The sequence below is a fragment of the Ranitomeya imitator genome, chromosome 5, assembly GCF_032444005.1.
Source record: "Ranitomeya imitator isolate aRanImi1 chromosome 5, aRanImi1.pri, whole genome shotgun sequence".
In the NCBI taxonomy this organism is placed as follows: Eukaryota; Metazoa; Chordata; class Amphibia; order Anura; family Dendrobatidae; genus Ranitomeya; species Ranitomeya imitator.
The window spans coordinates 592706483-592727097 of record NC_091286.1 but is presented as its reverse complement, the minus strand read 5'-3'; the positions used below and the strand labels follow the sequence as shown (position 1 = coordinate 592727097).

The 20615-nt window shown below is 41.6% G+C and overlaps 1 protein-coding gene across 1 annotated transcript; it reads left to right on the top strand.

Annotated features, from left to right (window-relative positions):
* The first annotated feature begins 471 nt into the window (after positions 1-471).
* On the top strand, positions 472-19998 carry LOC138680906 (alpha-1,4-N-acetylglucosaminyltransferase-like). The gene is made up of 3 exons (XM_069768116.1): positions 472-584; positions 13262-13732; positions 19329-19998. The coding sequence occupies exons 2-3, from the start codon at positions 13274-13276 to the stop codon at positions 19914-19916; spliced, it is 1047 nt and encodes a 348-aa protein (XP_069624217.1). The 5' UTR covers positions 472-584; positions 13262-13273; the 3' UTR covers positions 19917-19998.
* Positions 19999-20615: the final 617 nt, after the last annotated feature.

Genomic DNA, 20615 nt, shown 5'->3' with positions numbered 1-20615 from the left:
ATGAACATGCTGCGTTTTTTACCGCGATGCGTTTTTTTCACGGAAAAAAACGCTTCATGTGCACAAAACATGCGGAATTCATTCTAAATGATGGGATGCTTATTGTATGCTGTTTTTTTGCTGTTTTATAGTATTTTTATCGCGAAAAAATCTGCAACGTGTGCACACAGCCTAATACATTTCAGCTGAATGCGAGTCCAAGGGTGCACGTCCAGATGAAAATGGCAGTGGCGTCCAGAGGCCCAATTGTACATGCCACTAATGATATTATTCAGTTTACGACCAGCCATTTCAATCTCTACCAAACAAAAATGTAGGATATATATCCAGTAAGTTACAGGAGAAGAATATTTAGGGCTATACATCAATTAGCGAAAACAGCAAGTAGCATAAACAGCAAACAGAGGTAGGGATGGGTGGAGTCACAGTGAGCCATTGTGATGTAGCAGATCACTTGCGCATAATCAAAGATTAGTATATGAGGAAGACCGAGGATTTACTAGTAGGAACAAGGTCTAAAAACAAATTGCTTGCTGTTATCCGTCATATACCGGGCATTGAAAGCACCTTGTAAGCTGTAACAGGTAAAACAAGTTTTTTTTTATTCCATTAGCAAATTTTAAGTTTTAGCCAATTTATAATCCATATTTGGTCTACGAAATTAGATTTGCTATATTAATTGATAAATCCCTATACAGCATTTACAACATTTATTACAAACATTTAAGGGGTATTCCTATCACAGACACAGTTTTACCTGTTTTCATAACTACCAAGAGTTACGCACTTGTGCATTCACTTATCCAATTAACCATATATTTATTGTTACATTTCAAGAGTCCTAAATTTTTATTTTTAATTAAAGTAGTCTTGTGAAGGTGTTTTTTATCCGTATGATATGAATTTGTCAATGTAATATGTTTTTGCGGTATATGTACAGTGCCTTGAAAAAGGATTCATACCCCTTGAACTTTTAAACATTTTTTCAAATTACACACAAACTTGTTATTTACTATTTATTTACTTTGTATTTGATTTGTATTTTATGTGATATACAAACACAAAGTATTATAAAGTATAAGGCTGTGTGCACACGTTGCTCATTATTTGCCGTGTTTTTTCATGTTTTTTCGCGATAAAAACGCTATAAAACCACAAAAAAAGCATACAATATGCATCCCATCATTTTTAATGAATTCTGCATTTTTTGTGCACATGATGCGTTTTTTTCCGCGAAAAAAACACATCGCGGTAAGAAACACAGCATGTTCATTAATTTTGCGGTTTTTTTTGCGGATATCCCACTATAAAATGCATTGAGAAATGTCCGGAAAAAACGCATCAAAAACGCACCAAAAACGCATCATAAACGTGGCAAAAAAACGCATGCAGATTTCTTGCAGAAAATTTCAGGTTTTTCTCAGGAATTTTCTGCAAGAAATCCTGAACATGTGCACATAGCCTAAAGGAAATGATACATGGTTTTCTAAATATGTTAAAAATATAAATCTAAAAATTGTGATTTGCATTTGTATTCAGCCCCCTAAGTTAATGCTTTATATGAACACCTTTTACTGCAGTTACTTCTCCAAGTTTTTTGGGTATGTCTCTACCAGCTTCGCACATTTAGGGTATAAGCACATGATGCGGATTTTGCTGCGGATCCGCTGCGTTTCCGCAGCTGCGGGTCCACAGCAGTTTCCCATGAGTTTACAGTTCAATGTAAACCTATGGGAAACCAAAAACACTGTTCAAATGCTGCGGAAAAAAACGTGCGGAAACGCAGCGGTTTACATTCCGCAGCATGTCACTTCTTTCTGCGGATTCCGCAGCGGTTTACAGCTGCCCTTATGGAAAACCACAGTTGTAAAACCGCAGTGAAAACCGCAGAAAAACCGCAGTAAATCCATGCTAAATCCACAATAAATCTGCAGCAAAAATGCAGCATTTTTGCCCTGCAGATATATCAAATCTGCTGTGGAAAAATCTGCAGTGGCCAAGAATACGTGTGCACATAGCCTTAGAGACGGAACGTTTTGCCCATTCTTTGCAAACTAGTTCCAGCTCAGTGAGATTGGATGGAGAACGTCTGTGAACAGTAATTCTGGACTGTGACTGGGCCATTGACACGAACATGAATATGCTTTTCTTTTCTGTAAAACACCCATTGTAGCTCTGGCAGGATGTTTAGGGTTGTTGCCCTGCTGGAAGGTGAATTTGGCTGTATTTAGATGGATCCATTTTCCCATCAACAGATTCCCTGTCCTTGCGGATGAAAAGTATCCCCACAGCATGATGGTGCCACCACCAAGTCTGACATTTGTGATGGTATTTTCAGGTTATTATTCAGTGTTAGTTTTCTGTCACACATAACGTTTTGCATTTAGCCCAAAATGTTCTTCTTTGGACTAATCCGATGAAAGTATCTTCTTCCACTTGTTAGTTGTGTCCCCTACATGGATTTATGCAAACTGCAAATGGGACTTCCTATGGCTTGCTTTATAAAATGGCTTCTTCTCGCCACGCTTTCAAATAGGCTAGGTTTGTGGTGTATATGACTAATAGTTGTCCTCTGGACAGGTTCATCCACATGAGCTGTGGATCTCTGCAGCTCCTCTAGAGTGACCGTGGGCTTCTTGGCTGATACTCTAATTAGTACTCTCCTTGCTTGGGATGTCAGTTTAGGAGGGCAGCCATGTCTTGGTAGGTTTGCAGTTGTGCCATGCTCCTTCCATTTTTGGACGATGGCTTGAGCAGTGCTCTATGAGATGTTCATAACTTGTGCTATTTTTTATGGCACGTTAAATATTAAACTTGGAAAGAAGGAATATAAACCGGCTCACCCGTGATGCATAAACCAAACTTCAGGAGCACGGACCCGCTGTGTCCAAGCGTATAAAGTCCAAAACAAGAAGAGAATGTCCAGCTTCACAGAATCCGTAAAAAAGAGTTTTCTTTATTCACAAACTTTAAGCATAGAGGATACAGACTTCAGCATGAACCATATGGGTAAGAATCTCAACGCCTTTCTGGAGACTAAGCTCCCTTAATCATGAGCAATGATCCCTGATGAAGGGAGCTTAGTCTCCAGAAAGGCGTTGAGATTGTTACCCATATGGTTCGTGCTGAAGTCTGTATCCTCTATGTTTAAAGTTTGTGAATAAAAAAAACTTTTTTACGGATTCAGTGAAGCTGGACATTCTCTTCTTGTTTTGGACGTTCCATATAAGCAAACATTTGATAACTCTTTATAAATAGGAATATGAAGAAAACGGCCGTTCTGACACAATTTTTTGGACTGTCATTTTCACATTATTTACCATGCTGCACAAATTGTTAGATTTATTCTGTGGTTCAGCAAGTTTAATAGGGAAATTAGTTTGTGAGCCACAATGGGGATAGTGCCAATAATGTCTGTAAAGCACAGCAGAATTAATGGCACTAAATAAATAAATAAGAGAACCTATCACAAAAATTGCATTTTTTATTAAATTAGTTAAAAAAATAATTATATATTTTTTTTACATTATATAGATTGATACTGACTATCACATCATTTTTACAGTGTTTATTTTTCACAGCTGTTCTGCCGGGATTCAATGCTTTACTGTTCCCATCCTCCTAATCTTTACAGTACGTTCTCACACTGAAGAGAGTCACTTTCTGGGGATCATCTGTAAAGACAGACCCCTGCAATGTTTGGTTGGGGTGGTTGTTTTTATCAAGTAGTTTGCACCTGTGCCGCTCCTAGCCTGTATCAGTGGAGGCCTGCTGCATCCTGCTAAGTGTGCATTTGTCATCAGACAGGGTTTTGGGAAGGCTGTATCTCATGGTATGTATTTTTTCTGAGTTTTTTCTATGTTAGCAGTTTTTAAAGACAGACACTAATAACGTAAAAGTAATCCCCCTCCCCAACCAGCACTGACAAAAGTCACTTATCGCTGTCAGGTGGATGTTTAGTGCAGACATTAGTGTCAAGTAGCTAATGTGAGCACTGATGGGGTAGTTGCCTCTATCAGTGGAGATCTCAAAGACCCTTCCACAGAGATTTCTTCTGCCTGCTTGTCTCCCTGCGCAAAGCAGTGTGATCACACTGTTCAGGGGAGAAAGATCACCAGATATCTTGTGCACAGTTGAAGACTTTCAATAAAAAGCCATTTTAGCATATAATTTGCATATTACTTTACATAGTATTATTATTGTTATTATTCTTTGTTTTTAGAGCCCTGTTGATTCCATGTACATGTGAAAGTGTAAAACAGAAGAGATATCAAGGACAGCAGAGCATGTTAATGCATTTTCTACTTAGCAGCAGAGATGAGCTAGCACTGAAATACCTGGATGCTCGTTATGCAAACCGACTAATTCCTAACACTTGGGTGCTTGTTTTGAGTAATGAGTATAATGGGAGTCAATGGGAAATCTGAACATTCTTCCTGCAGACCTTACAAGGAGGTCAAAAGGGCAGTGAAAATGAGGAAAGGGATGGAAACAAGTGCTGGATGGAAGGAGAACAGTATGGGGAAGACGCCTGGAAGCCTCTCAGACTCCCAGATCGCTGTTGAGAACAATGGTGTCATAGTTTTACTTCCCCTTAAGAAACATTTTTTCCTGTATAATGACTTGAATATAACGTTAAATTTAAAAAGGATTTAAAATACAGTATATATAATTTAAGACAAAATTGAATTTTTTATTTAAAAAAATTGTACATTTCAGTGACATTTTTAAAGGAATCAAGAGGGTGCCCAAAATTAGCGACTCACATACACCCTGTATTAGACATAAAGGTGGACTTCATACACATTTGGTTCAAATAGTACTTCTAGACTCTTAAAGGCTATGCACTAAGTACAAATCTTGCCAAAAATTACAAGCCCTCATCCATACACTCTTGAAGGCACCAACTGTAGTGCCTCATAAAAAAAAAAGGCTGGATGACCCTATAATAAGTAGCGTCATCCAATCTTCCATAGATCCTAGAAGGCAACAACTGGTGGGCCTCACATTAAAAACACTTAATGTGCTTCTCTCGTCTGGTGGTGTTGAAAAGTCAGGTCTAACTCAGGCATTGTTTAATGATATCAGAGATGAGCATGTCAGCACTTTCTGTTGACAGGTGAAAGCACCTCTCTGTTATGAGCCCCTCGGTGGCACTCCTGGTATAGCGCAACTTTAGGACATCTCCCCCACAGGAAGAAGAGGTGCTAAGTTCTATTTGCAGCATGGGTCAACGAGGGTGAACAACCAGTACTCTTTTTTATGCAAGATCAATGTAACGCGCAGGTCATTACTATTATTATTATTACTATTATAGTGCCATTTGTTTCATGGCACTTTACATGTGAGGAGGGGTATACATAGTAAAAACAACTACAATAATCTTAAACAGTACAAGTCACAACTGGTACCGGAGGAGAGAAGACCCTGCCCGCGAGGGCTCACAATCTACAAGGTCATGGGAAAGACAGCGGTACATAAGGTCTGCCATGTGTGCCAAGGTCCCTTAAGCCAACACTTCCCTGCCTCCATCATAATGACTACTGTCATCTCCTCCTTCTCTTTGTCAGCCCATCCATGTAGGAGAGAAAGGACAAAGCATTTGTGTGTGCTAAACTCTTATGCGCTATAAACCAGGTCCTTTGTTACCTAATCCATGCTGAGTACATGAAATGAGGAAGGGCTGGGTGGTATCTTCCTGTCTCATGTCTTCCTCTGTCTGCACCTGGTCTGCATGCAAAGCTTCTTTTTCATTGATTCAGTGACTGCTTTATTAGGCACAGAAGCGCTAATAGTTGCATCATTGCCGCTTATTTGTAGAGTCCTTGTAGTTTTGTAGAACAGCAAAAATCTCAGACATCTATGTCCACTCTTCAGTTGTTATGTGTGTAGGCTGACCAGAATACCAACAAGTGTGTTGGATCTAGTATTCCACATCTGGCCTGTGCTGCTCACAAAGCCTTGTCATCATGTGCAGTGTGGAGTTCCAGGGCGTAGTCAAGTCACACACCAGTTGGTGGACTAACACTTGTATGCACTGCTGCAGCACTGTCAAAATGGCAGCAACTGTAGGTGACTTGCCTAAAAAGGAGCTGACGCGGCTTACCTTGACCAGAACGCTTGCCAAATCTAGGTATGTTCTCAGAAACCACTGAACTACCAAATTGAGCACGTGGGCCAAGCATGGTAAGTGTTTGAGGTTGTAAAGCTTCACAGCCACCATCTTGTTATGATCATTCTCATACACGACCATGCCTGATGGGAGGTTTGGTGGCAAGAGCTACAGATCTGTCTGGTTTGTCATTCATTCCTTTAGCCCCTTAGTGACCGAGACAATTTTTACCTTGAAGATCAAGCCAAATTTTACAATGCTGACCAGTATCAATTTATGTGATAATAATTCTAGAACGCTTCAATGTGTCTCACTAATTCTGAGAATGTTTTTTCATGACATATTGTGCTTCATGATAGTGGTAAAAAATTTTCGATATAACTTGCATTTATTTTTGAAAAAAATGCAAATTTAACAAAAATGTGGAAAATTTTGCAATTTTCAAACTTTACATTTTTGTGCCCTTCCAGAGCATGATATCAAACAATATAATAAATAAATAACATTTTCCACATGTCTACTTGAAATCACCACAATTTTTGAAACATCATTTTTTTTGTTAGGAAGTTACAAGGATTAAAATTTCACTGTCAATTTCTAATTTTTTCATTTTTCCAACAAAATTTACAAAACCATTTTTGTTAGGGACCACATCACATTTGAAGTGACTTTGAGGGGTCTATATGGCAGAAAATACTCAAAAGTGACACGATTCTAAAAACTTCATCCCTCAAGGTGTTCAAAAATATATTTAAGAAGTTTATTAACACTTTAAGTGCTTCACGACAACTGAAGCAATGTGGAAGGAAAAATTGAACTTTTAACTTTTTTTCACTTAAAAATTACCTTTAGACAAAACTTTTTTATTTTCACAAGAGTAGCAAGAGACAATGGAACACAACATTTGTTGTGCAATTTGTCCCATATGTGGGGGAAAAGGGGTATAGTCAGCATTTTGAACCCACAGGTATGACACAGGGTGCTCGCTACTCCAGTTTGCATCGTTACATGCTCGAGTCTCGCCCCTCTTGTTTCGCAGCTATTAGACATCCTAAGAAAAGCATGTGGGGATCTGCAAAACTCGAGCACCCGATGCAAACTCTAGCAGCGAGCACTATCGCTCACCATATCTCCGGCATTGAATCCTGCATGTATCTAGATTTGTTAGCCATCTTAGCAAGCATTTGTTTTGGTATATAGCTATTGAATCTACTTATGCTTGTCCCTTATGCAGAGAGGTAATATAACTTTTCAAAGTGGTTTATGATCCATGTTGGCCTGGACATTTGTTTATCTGTTCACTAAATTTATTGTGTCCTGCTGTCTCAACTTAAGGTACCTTCACACTAAACGACGCTGCAGCGATCCAGACAACGATCCGGATCGCTGCAGCGTCGCTGTTTGGTCGCTGGAGAGCTGTCACACAGACCGCTCTCCAGCGACCAACGATGCCGGTAACCAGGGTAAACATCGGGTTACTAAGCGCAGGGCCGCGCTTAGTAACCCAATGTTTACCCTGGTTACCATCCTAAAAGTAAAAAAAACAAACGCTACATACTTACCTACCGCTGTCTGTCCCCGGCGCTTTGCTTCTCTGCACTGGCTGTGAGCGCCGGGCAGCCGGAAAGCAGCGCGGTGACGTCACCGCTCTGCTTTCCGGCTGCTGTGCTCACAGCCAGAGCAGAGAAGCAAAGCGCCGGGGACAGACAGCGGTAGGTAAGTATGTAGTGTTTGTTTTTTTTACTTTTAGGATGGTAGCTTGGGTAAACATCGGGTTACTAAGCGTGGCCCTGTGCTTAGTAACCCGATGTTTACCCTGGTTACCAGCGAAGACATCGCTGAATCGGTGTCACACACGCCGATTCAGCGATGTCAGCGGATTGCTAGCGATATCGTTTAGTGTGAAGGTAATGGCAGTTAGACAGGGCAGGAGACAGATAAGACAATGTAATAAATCTATTCCCAGTTCATTTGGAACAGAACAAATATTCACCATATGCATTTTTATAATCTATATCCTGGCTGCTGCATTCACTCACATCCACCGCCCTTGCATCAACTCTTTACACTCCATTCATATCGGCCCCTCTGTCCTTCCCTCTCCTATGTATAGCACTCATGCTCTGTTCACATTGCTTAACAGCGCAGATCCATTCAGTCCCACTATCCAACGCAAGAGACGCTCTCACAAATCACTTAAACATCTGCTCACTCTTTCTATCCTCTTTCTTCTAGTCGCAAGAGACATCTCTCCCAACCCCGGCCCCCCATGTTATAGCAAGTCTAACCTCCCAACTGCTACACTCAGAAACCCCTCTAACCTTATTACTTACCCATACTTGCCTTCTGCATCTTCAAATTGGAATTCTCGCTCTGTGTGTAATAAACTCTCCTGCATCCATGACTTCTTCCTTTCTATTTCTCTTAACCTCATGGCTCTTGCTGAAACCTGGATCCAGCAGTCAGACAATACTGCTGCTGTTGCTCTTTCATATGATGGACTACACTTTTCTCATACCCCAAGATCGGACAACAGAGCAGGTGGAGGCGTTGGTCTGCTCCTATCAACCAAATGTACCTTCCAAGTTATCCTCAAGTACCCTCACTTGCCTTCCCTTCTTTTGAAGTCCATGCTGTCAGACTCTACATCCCCTTCTTCATGCAAGTGGTGGTGTTGTATCATCCTCTGGGCCCCTCCCATCAATTCCTGGTAACATCCCCACCCTCATCATGGGTGATTTTAACATCGTCATTGCTTTTCCCCTCTCCCCATCTTCTTCTCCCCTTTTATCTCTAACCACCTCTTTCGGCCTCTCGCAGCATACTAACTCTCCAACTCATGAAGACAGAAACTCCCTCGACTTGTTCTTCTCCCAGCTTTGCTCAGTGGATGATTTCACAAACTCCCCTCTCCCGCTCTCTGACCACAACCTTCTTTCATTCTCTACTAAGAACTACCATCCTGCTCAGGTGACCCCCACTTTCCACACTTATAGAAACATATAGGCCATTAACACCCAGAAACTTATGAATAACTTGCAGTCCTCATTGGCCCCTATCTCCTCCCTCTCATGTCCTGATTCCGCACTGAAGCATTACAATGAAACTCTGCAAAGTGCCCTGGATGAAACTCAGCACAGACAGTGACAACTGTGGCACAGACTGCAAACACGTTTCCTGCAGCAGTGCTCCAGGTGCGCCAAACATCTGTGGAGAACATCTAATCTAACCATGCTTAAAACAAACAACTCTATCCTTCACCTCTCCAAACAAACCTATTTTAACACCCTCATCACCTTACTGTCCAATTACCCTAAACGTCTCTTTGACACTTTTCATTTCCTACTCAACCCAAGAGTACAGGCCTCAACCACGGATCTCCACAGTGACGATCTGGCCAACTACTTCAAAGAAAAAATTGACCACATCCAACAGGAAATTATCTTCCAATCCCTTCATACCATGGACTGTCCTCCCTCCCCCACTGCATCTAGTTCACTCTCTGACTTTGAACCAGTTACAGAAGAAGAAGTAATCAGGCTCCTTGCATCTTCTCGCCTGACCGCTTGCATCAGTGACCCCATTCCGTCACATCTCCTCCAGTCCCTTTCCCCTATTGTCACCTCTCACCTAACAAAAATATTCAACCTTACTCTCTCCTCCGGTATCTTTCCCTCCTCATTTAAGCATGTCATCATACATTCATTACTTTAAAAAAATCCCTCGACCAAAACTGTACCACTAATTATAGACCTGTCTCTTATCTTCCATTCATCTCTAAACTCTTCGAACGCCTGGTCCACTCCCGTCTTATCCGCTTTCTCTCAGATAACTCTCTTCTCGACCCTCTTCAATCTGGTTTCCACTTTTTACACTCTTCTGAAACTACCCTCACTAAAGTCTCTAATGATCCACTAACAGCTAAATCTAATGGTCACTACTTCATGCTAATTCTCTTGGATCTCTCCACAGCATTCGATACTGTAGATCATCAGCTCCTCCTCACTATGCTACACTCCATCGGCTTCCAGGACACCAGTCTCTCCTGGCTCTCCTCCTATCTCTCTGACCACTCTTTCACTGTATCTTTTGCTGGTTCCTCTTGCTCCCACCTTCTCCTTGCTGTTGGGGTTCCTCAAGGATCAGTCCTAGGCCCCCTCCTCTTCTCTTTGTATACTGCCCGAATTGGAAAAATAATCAGTAGATTTGGTTTCCAGTACCATCTATATGCTGATGACACCCAATTATGCAATTCTTCTCCTGATATCTCACCTGCCTTTTTTAGAAACCACCAGTGATTGTCTTACTGCTGTCTCTAACATCATGTCCTCCTTCTATCTGAAACTGAACCTGTCAAAAACTGAACTCCTCGTGTTCTCTCCCTCCACTAACCTACCTTTGCCTGACATTGCCATCTCCGTGTGTGGTTCCACCATTACTCCCAAGCAACATGCCCGCTGCCTTGGGGTCATACTTGATTCTGAGCTTTCATTCACCCCCACATCCGATCACTGGCTCGCTCTTCTTATCTGCATCTCAAAAACATTGCTAGAATTCGCTCTTTTCTTTCCTTCGACTCTGCAAAAACTCTGTTTCACTTATTCATTCTCGTCTGGACTATTGTAACTCTCTACTAATCGACCTCCCTCTTACCAAACTCTCCCTTCTCCAATTTGTCATGAATGCTGCAGCCAGGATCCTATTCCTCACCAATTGTTATACCGATGTCTCTACCTTGTGCCAGTCATTACACTGGTTACCCATCCACTCCAGAATCCAGTACAAAACTATTACCCTCATCTACAAAGCACTCCATGGTTCAGCACCACCCTACATCTCCTCCCTGGTCTCAGTCTACCACTCTACCCGTGCTCTCCATTCTGCTAATGACCTGAGGTTAACATCCTCAATAATCACAACCTCCCATTCCCATCTCTAAGACTTTAAACGTGCTGCGCCAATTTTTGGAATGCACTACCCAGGTTAATACGATTAATCCCCACAGTTTTAGGCGTACCCTAAAAATGCATTTGTTCAGGCTGGCCTACCACCTAAAAGCATTAACCTAACTATCCCTGGTTGGCCAATTCAAATAACTTAAACCATAACCAGGTTCCTTGCATCATGTTCTCATACGCTTTATGCAGTTAATTATCCCTCTGTGCCTGTACATAGTTAGGCTGTTAACTGGTTCATGCAGCTTTACATGAACACCTGATCCTTATACTATGGCTGCTCCGAACAACGAAAGCAATTGTTACCATCCACCTCTTGTGTCTCCCCTTTATCCTCATAGTTTATAAGCTTGCGAGCAGGGCCCTCACTCCTCTTGGTATCTGTTTTGAACTGTGATTATTGTTATGCTGTAATGTCAATTGTCAGTACAAATCCCGTCTATAACTGTAAAGCGCTGTGGAATGTGTTGGCGCTATATAAATAAAATTATTATTATTATTATTATTATTAACACTAGCCATCATATCGTCAGCATTTTTTATTTTTGTTTACTTTTGAAAAGCTCCAATTCTAACTCCAAATTTAATACAACCCTAACCCCCAACCCTATCCATAACACAACCCTAACACTAAAACAACTCTAACCCTAACACAACCCTGACCCCAGCCCTATCTTCAAAGAATAGAAAAATAATACAATTTTTAACAGTAGTTTCATTTACTATCTTTATTACTTTGATCACTGTGATAGGGTCTCTCACAGTGATCAAAATGAACCAAAAGAAAAAATTCCCTATTGTTGACAGCTACCAGTCGACAGATGTCTTCCAGGAAGATGACGCAGAGAGATGGTAGATGTATCAGGGGGCTTGTGAGACCTAATTTCTCTCTTCTATGATATGTTAGATCATATCAGAGGACAGAGGAATTCATTTTAATTCAGACTTTGTTGTGATTGCCATTAGTCGGTAAATAATGTGATCACGTGACAGGGGACAGTAAAAAACAGCCCTGATCATGTTCTCCAGGGTGTCAGCAGCTGAGACCATGGAGATTTTCTGACGCTGGGGGGTGCTATACCCTTATTTCTCTGTGCCATTAAAAAGCAGTGTTGAGGAATAAGTATACTTAACTGTCACCGTTAAAAGGCGTATCGGCAGTCGTTATGGGGCTATATATCTCTGCAACAGTGTGTGGTTTGTTTCCTAGACAAATTAGCTTCAGCAGAGCCTTTTGCTGCTTTACAGAGACAGTGCTGCAGAGCTTCCAGCTGATGTGGAGGATGTGCTCTGAGACAGCACATCGGAGATGGAAGTTGAGCAGTAGAGGCTGCAGGAACTGGTTCGCCAATCTGAAATTTGGCACTATTGTAGCTAGTGTTGAGCATTCCGATACTGCAAATATCGGGTATCGGACGATATTTGCTGTATCGGAATTCCGATACCGAGTTCCGATATTTTTGCGATATCGGAAATCAGAATCGGAAGTTCCTATAAGTTCCCAGTCCTCTACGGCGTGTGCGGTGCGTATGGTTCCCAGGGTCTGGAGGAGAGGAGACTCTCCTTCAGGCCCTGGGATCCATATTCATGTAAAAAATAAAGAATAAAAATAAAAAGTATGGATATACTCACCCCTCCGAGGAGCCCTGGCTGTCACTGCTGCAAGCGTCTGCTTCCGTTCCTAAGAATGCAGAGAGTGACGTCGCGGTCACGCAGTGCCTCCACCATTCTGCACTGTGGGTATGGTGTTGTTTTGGTGACTTCATGTAGGTTTTAGCGAAACGTAGTCGGGATACCCAACCAGAACTTAACAGAAATTCCTGCAGGCATTTATTATTACTGTAGGCTTTTTGGCAGCCTCCCAGAAAAATGTTATTTCTGTATTTTCATCAATTTTTTGAGGGGTATCTACTTCTAGTAATGTTGTTGTTTAGACCGCCTCTTGTAGCATTTTAGCATAGATTATTTGGTAAATATAAGAAATAGATACTCGTATTTCATGAACACACATAAGAACTAGAAATGCTAAAAACAACTGATGGGCACCAAAGTCAACTCCAACTGGAGTTGATATATGTGTAGTTTGTAGTACATTATTATCATAGAGCCTTGGTCAAATGGAGGATTGTTTGAAACAGCAGTAGTCCAGTATAACCATGCCTAATTATCTCATATTTCTTCCCATGTATTATAGGATATAACAGCTATGTTGAAACAACTAAGGATTCTTACCATTTTGCTTTTTATCGCATTTTTAACCTTTTTCACCATAAGCATCATCAAACAAAAAGGCATGTACATCCAAGACTTCCTAATTCATAATTCTATTGTATCTCATTTCTCAGAAGCAAAGAAAGCTATTAACTACAATATTAACAAGGGATGGGATGTTCTTCAGCAAGGAAATAATATCTTATTTGTAGAAACCACAGACAGAATGGATGAGCCATCCTTGGTTTTATGCTCAATTGAATCAGCAGCTCGAGTGTATCCGGACCGAATAGTAGTCTTCTTCATGAAAGGACTAGATGACATAATTGAAGACGATGTGATGAAAATTCGGCAACACTACCCAACCCTTTCGTCCTATAAGAATATATATTTTTTACCTCTGAGATTGGAGAAATTATTTGCCAATACACCATTTCTGGCTTGGTATGAGAAGGTAAGCCACGTTATATGGAAATAAAATGTTAATAACAAGTATTCACAAAAGCGAAGCTGCAGTTAGCCCACCGAATGCTTTTGAAAGACTATAAATGAGACACAGAGATATCCCAAAGCTTTGGCCCCTTCATTGTAAGGATTAGTTGAGCTCGCTCCATGCAAAACATTTGCCAGCTTTATAGCAGCTAGATATAGTCACTGCTATTTAATCACTTAAATGCCACTGTCAATCTCAGACAATGGCATTTAAGTAGGGCTTTTACATCATATGAGCATTGCAGTTTTATTATATTTTACTAAAGCAACACTCTAGTGGTTTAAGGGGAAACACGAAAATGTTTTCGCGTGATTAGTCAAAGCCTTGACCTTATTCTAACTGAGAATCTGTGGTCAGTTTTGAAGATTGCTGTTAACCAGAAAAAAAACATCTACCGTAATTTGAAAGAGCTGGAGCGGTTTTGCCCAAAGGAATGGGCAAGAATCCCAGTGGCAAGATGTGGAAATCTCAGAGAGACTTATCCAATGCAACTTGCAGGTGTAATTGCCGCAAAAGGAGGTTTTAGAAAGTACTGACTTTAGGGGTTTAATACTTATGTGCACTGAGGTTTTCAGTTATCTTGTCCTATTTGTTGTTTGCTTCACAATAAAAAGAAAATCAAATGATCGGAGTTGTAGGTATGTTCTTTACATAATCGGATTCAATCTTTCAAAACCAAAAGTGAAATTCCAGATTGACAAATTTGAAAAATGCCATGGGGGGTGAATACTTGTTTCGAAAGTCACTGTAGAACTTGTTGCACAATTTTTCCTGAGTATGCCAAAGCCCCACATGTGGTTGAAAACTACTCCTGAGGCACAGTGCAAATCTCAGAAGGGAAGATTTTGCTGGAATGGTCTGAGGGCTTCATATCACATTGGCAGAGACCCTCAGCTGACAAAAAAGCCGAACCCCCAGAACTTATAACATTTTACAATCTATACACCTTAGTGAATTCATCTAGGAGTGCAGTGAACATGTTGGGTGGTGAAGAAAGAATATTCCTTTTTTAACGGTAAAAATGTTGTTTTAGCTCCAAGTTTTATAATTTTTATAAGCACTAATAGAAAAAAAATAGACTTTGCAGCTTGTTGAGCATTTTCTCCTGAGTGTGACAATCCCCTACATGTAATCGGGAAATACTTTTCTGTCATAGTGGAAAACTCAGGAAGGAAGAAGCGTCATATTATAGTGATTATAGACAGTGCCAGATCATAGGCCAGAGATGAAAAGTGTCTTCATCTGACTCATAGGCAATCTTCCCCTGAGAGTTCTGTCTTAAAGGGAACCTGTCACCTGAATTTGGCGGGACCGGTTTTGGGTCATATGGGCGGAGTTTTCGGGTGTTTGATTCACCCTTTCCTTACCCGCTGGCTGCATGCTGGCCGAAATATTGGATTGAAGTTAATTCTCTGTCCTCCGTAGTACACGCCTGCGCAAGGCGCCCATATGACCCAAAACCGGTCCCGTCAAATTCAGGTAACAGGTTCCCTTTAATCCCATATTAAAGAGATTTATATAGAAACCCCAGTGTAAGCACTCAGCATGGAGAGTAGGATAAACGTGAACCCCTTCCCTCTCCTTGCCTTCAAAATGGTATTGGCACATCCCCTGGCTATTTAACTCCTTAAATGCTACAATCAATTCCATTCATACAGTATATTATATTCAGACATTAATGTTTACTTCTTTGTCCAGATATTTACCATTTCTCAGGCAGTATTGTGGTATTTTTTTATTTGTCAGTTTATGGACTTGTTTGAACGCTTACTTTTTGCATGGTTGGTGAGCTGGTATTTTAATTGATACCAATTTGAGGTACCTGCAACATGTTGATTATCATGGATTGGACATTAAGAGAAGTAACAACTCCAAAAATGTTTATTTTTATATTATTATTTCTTTATTTTTGGTCAGGATAAAATGGGGTTGATTCAACTTTTATATGTTTCTAGTTTTAACCCCTTCACAACATTTGATGTAACTGTGCATCATGATCCAGATAACTTCATAGCAATCGTGCGGGCACAGTAGCTGTGAGCTCAGCTTAAGTGATAAGTTCTGAGCTTTTTTAGCTACTAAATTATGAAGGAAATCAATAAGTTTGGTAGAGACAATCATATTCACCTAAACAATCATGCTTTTACTGCATAATGAATGTTGTAAGAAAAAAAAGCTATGGTGGAATTGAGTTTTTCCACCACACTTAGAATTTTTTTCACATTCTCAGCACTCTATATGATGATTTGACAGATGTTTTTCTAAATTATTACTCATTCTGCAAAACAAGCCCTCATTTTGCTATATCAATGGATATGGATATTGTATGGATTTATGGATAAATAAAAAAAGATATCGCTATTGTAAGAACGGTATCAAAGAATAGGATGGGTTAGGAAATAACTTCCTGATCACTGGAGGTTGATCACTAGGATCCCTCCAATCCTAAGAAAAAGGGGCTCTTAAGAGCCTGTATCAATGAAGTAGAGATCGATTAATGTACACCTCTTCTTCTTCATTCATTCTCTTGATAGTGCCAAAGACGACCAGCCAAGCACACCACTTGGCTATCGCCTGCAGGCTCATCAAGAATGAATGGACTGGCAGTGTGCATGAGTGGTTCTAGCAGTTGGACCCCTGGCGATCAGGAAGTTACCTCCTATACTATATCTAGAGGATAACTTTTAAACTTGACAATAATTCTTTAACAGGTAAGTGCTGTGTTTTCTCCCAAAACAGTTGATGCTGTCTATTTTTCTTTCTTCACTTGGGTAGCATTCTGATATGTCAGAATTACATAATGAATTCTGTACGGTAAATCTGCTTCAATTTATAATGATTTATCTGTGAATGAGTGTTAAGTGTCGAGTTCCCGCCGCTGCACAGGGGGAATCTCAAACCAACTCCGCTGCGGTCCCCCATTCTTCTCCAGCCACAGTGGAGTCTGCTCAGCGGAGACGTCGGTCCCAGCATCTGGCTAGGGCAGATACTCTGCGCTTGGTTACTGCTGCTCTTCCAGGCTCAGCCATTGTAGCCAGTACTGGTCAGTGGCGAGCAGACGTCTCTGAGACTGTCGTGCTTTTCCCCTTCTGAGCATGCCCAAAGGAGGACCTCTCATTGGAGGTCAGGGGTCGCACGCTCAGGTCCCGTAGCAGCTCCCATTGGTCCTCTATGAAGGTCCTGAAGTTGCTGCAGCTATAAAAGGTTTGCATGGCTGCACGGCCATGCACTAGTATCATTTGTGTTTTGTGCTTGTCGCCAGTAATACTCTGGCACTCAGGCTACACGTGGAGAGTGTCCGTTAGCTGTGGGAAATTACATAGGCAGGCAGCTAGCATCAGTGGGGGCAAATAATCGCTTGGATTAGCATCTGGTTCCTTCATGTGTGCGGTAAGCACAGAAGAGTTCAAGAGCAAGCACAACCCTAGTTAGGGTTTTAGTCCCACTAATTATTTCACGACTCTGTGAAGTAACAGGGTTCGTGCTGATACTGACCGAGTAACGGAACTCGTGTCTAATCTGACATTGTACCACCATATAGGGCTGTCATTTCTCTAGCAGCAGGCTTCTCTCCTGCACGGTGGACCCCGGGCTGCGAACGCACCTAAACCAACTCATATATTTACTGGGTGCATTCCGCCAGCCATAACAATGAGTTTCTCAAAGTTCCCTCCCCATGCAGATTTCAATTGTTTTCAGATTTTCAAGCCAGAATGAACTCTTTCATATGAATATAATGATACAAAATCTGTTTTTTGTGGCAAAAGTTAGGTTTTAACTATATTAGTTTTATAATTGGCAAGTGGGAGACCCAATACCCCATTCGAAAAAAAACAGAAGCCACCTATTCATTCATTGAATTTAGCAAAGGTGTTGGTATTCCAGTTTAACAGAATGAAGTAAATATAATGACTCTTCTCTTTTTTATGAGAGTTCCAAATTTATCATGAATCTAGACTTGGGTCCTTTAAACTGGTCGTATACTAAAGGGGTTATCTCAAGCTCCAATCTCCAAGCATATTCATCCCTGTGTAGGGAGGAGAGCTGGCCTTGGCGTGCCTTGTCCGGGACGAATCTGGAACTATCGGTGCTGTCACCCGAGTTGCAGGGAGGAGAGTTTAGTTCTCCAGACAGACCTTTGAACTTAAGACCAAGGGGCATGGAGAGCATAAAATGGGTGACAGTGCGCGGGAACAGGAAGAGTGGTGACAGGAAGCTGTAGTGTGCAGAGGCTGAGCATCAGTGGTCTCGTGCTGTGCAGTCAGAACACAGCAGGCCCAAGCCAAAGGGGCCCATGGAGGCTTACCAGACACTATAGGCAGAGACACTTCCTGAAATCCCCGACTGTTCCAACTCCCGTAACGCTACTGAGCATGACTGATTCCTCCTTATGACCATACTACAGGGGGTGCACTACAAGATGGGACAACCAGGCCGCAGACTGAGTAAGGCTGCCAGATTTGCTCCCGCATACTCCAGTGCTGTATCGGTGCTTAAAAAGAAAGTACTAACCCCTCTCCAACATATCTCCTCTTGGATCCAGGACCCACGACCAGACATCCCAGGACCACCATCGACATCGGGACCTAGGACCCCTTTCGGACCAGGATGACACCGGATTCTTCAAGCGTTCAAACTGGAACGCCATTGCCATCATAGCAGTGACTGCTCCTCATGGACACCAGACTGATAAGATTGATACCTGTGAACTCTCCCCTACCGTTTCATACAACTGTTACCCCTAAGTTAATCAAACATAGCGTTATCATCCTTCCCTCCATTTATCTTCTCCCTCTGTGGAGTACCGCTGTTATATTAGATCCCACTGTTAACCCTTGCTCTACCTCCGATACTGCATCCTGATACCTGCTTTCACCTGTCCTACCAATTTCCTGCTTGCTAGGGGGTGGTGTGGTCCTAAGTTAGCCAGTTCGAGCCAGCACAATGGCTGAACTTCTAGTCTGAACTGCTCCCACATTCCAAATGCAAAGATAGTTTTTTCTCTGCAGCATTAAAGGCACTGAAACTGCCCAGATCCAGATATTTGGCCAGCATGTTCTATAGCAAACAGCTTGTAAAATCATGTTTTTTGCTTAGGAAGCCAGCCAACTCTGAAATGGCCTCCTTTCTCAGAACGAAGAGGAATTTAATGAAAGATAAATCGTACAGATAATAATTTATAGGAGTTGGCAATTTTAGCCATTTCATATGATGAGATTAGAATTTTATCATCTGTAGTACAGAGAAGAGAAAAAAACTGTATTCACGTGTCCTTGAGAGAGCAACTTCTGAAACCACTTCATTAGAAAGCTGCAGTTTGTCTCTCCTAATACTTGCACCAAAATAAAAACTAGTATTTCAGAATGTAAAAAAATCTCCAAGATGGAGATAGCGGACACTAAAGACCCTTATAAATCATATTCAGGTAAAATGACCGTACAACTGCTACTCCCACTGAGCAACAAGCTGAAATATCAGCTGATTTGAATACGAAAAATGAAAAAGCTTTTCACTTTTTTTTATATTCTTCAATAAATTTCTATTTTTTTATCCATAGATAGACCTCACCCGAGAAGTCTACTGGACACATGTTAAATCGGATGCCTGCAGATTTGCCATGATGTGGAAGTATGGAGGCATTTACATGGATACTGATGTCATCTCAATACGAGCAATTCCTGAAGACAATTTTTTAGCTGCAGAAACCTTCACAACAACCAGCAGTAGTGTTTTTGGTCTCTCTCCACATCATAAATTATCATGGGAGTTTATGGAAAATTTTGTACAGAATTATAGAGGAGAAGTATGGGGACACCAAGGACCTGGAGTTTTCACACGTGTTGTGAACAATCATTGTGGTGTTCCCAATTTTACATCTGTGGCTCATGTTAAATGTGCAAATGTCTCCTACTTTCATCCTGAACGGTTCTATCCCATTTTGTTTTCATCATGGAAGAGGTACTTTGAGGTCTGGGAAAATTTTCCATCTTTTAATAATTCTTATGCTCTTCACCTTTGGAACTTCATGAATAAAGAAAACAAAGCCATGGTAGTTGGAAGTAACACATTGGCGGAACATCTCTATCAGCAATATTGCCCATCCACATATGAAGGAGTTTTAAAGCATAAAACAACCATTTTCTAGAGAACAATACCTAGTAAAAGTAGTACTTTAAAGAAAAAAGTAAAGATGCTTTTAAAATTTAGTAAAATAAAGTTTAAAGCTTAAATATTTTATTTTCTACAGATGAAAACTGCACAGAAAAAAAAGAAACTTTGCAATACATCTTGTCACTAGTGTTGAGCGATACCTTCCAATATCCAGAAGTATCGGTATCGGATTGGATCGGCCGATATCCAAAAAATATCGGATATCGCATATACCGATATCCGATACCAATGCAAGTCAATAGAACACAAATATCGGAATGTAAATAAGCCCTTTCTGTCCTTCTACATCCTGTTCTGGAGGGGGGAAGAGTGTGGGCAGTGCATAGGCGGACACTGAGCGTGTCTGTGTGTGCGGGCTGGCTCTGTGCGGGCCTGCCGGGGGTCTGTGGGGCCTGCCGGGGCTCTGTGCCGGCTGCTTTGGCTCTGTGCGGGCTGCCGGGGCTCTGTGCAGGCTGCCGGGGCTCTGTGCGGGCTGCCGGGACTCTGTACAAGCCTGCCGGGGCTCTGTGCGGTCTGCCGGGGCTCTATGCGGGCTGCCGGGGCTCTGTGCGGACTGCCGGGGCTCTGTGCGGACTGCCGGGGCTCTGTGCGTGTCTGCAGGCATCGTCCAATGGGACTACAAGTCCCATCTGATGATGCCTGCTACAGTGACAGTGATTGACACATTAGCCAA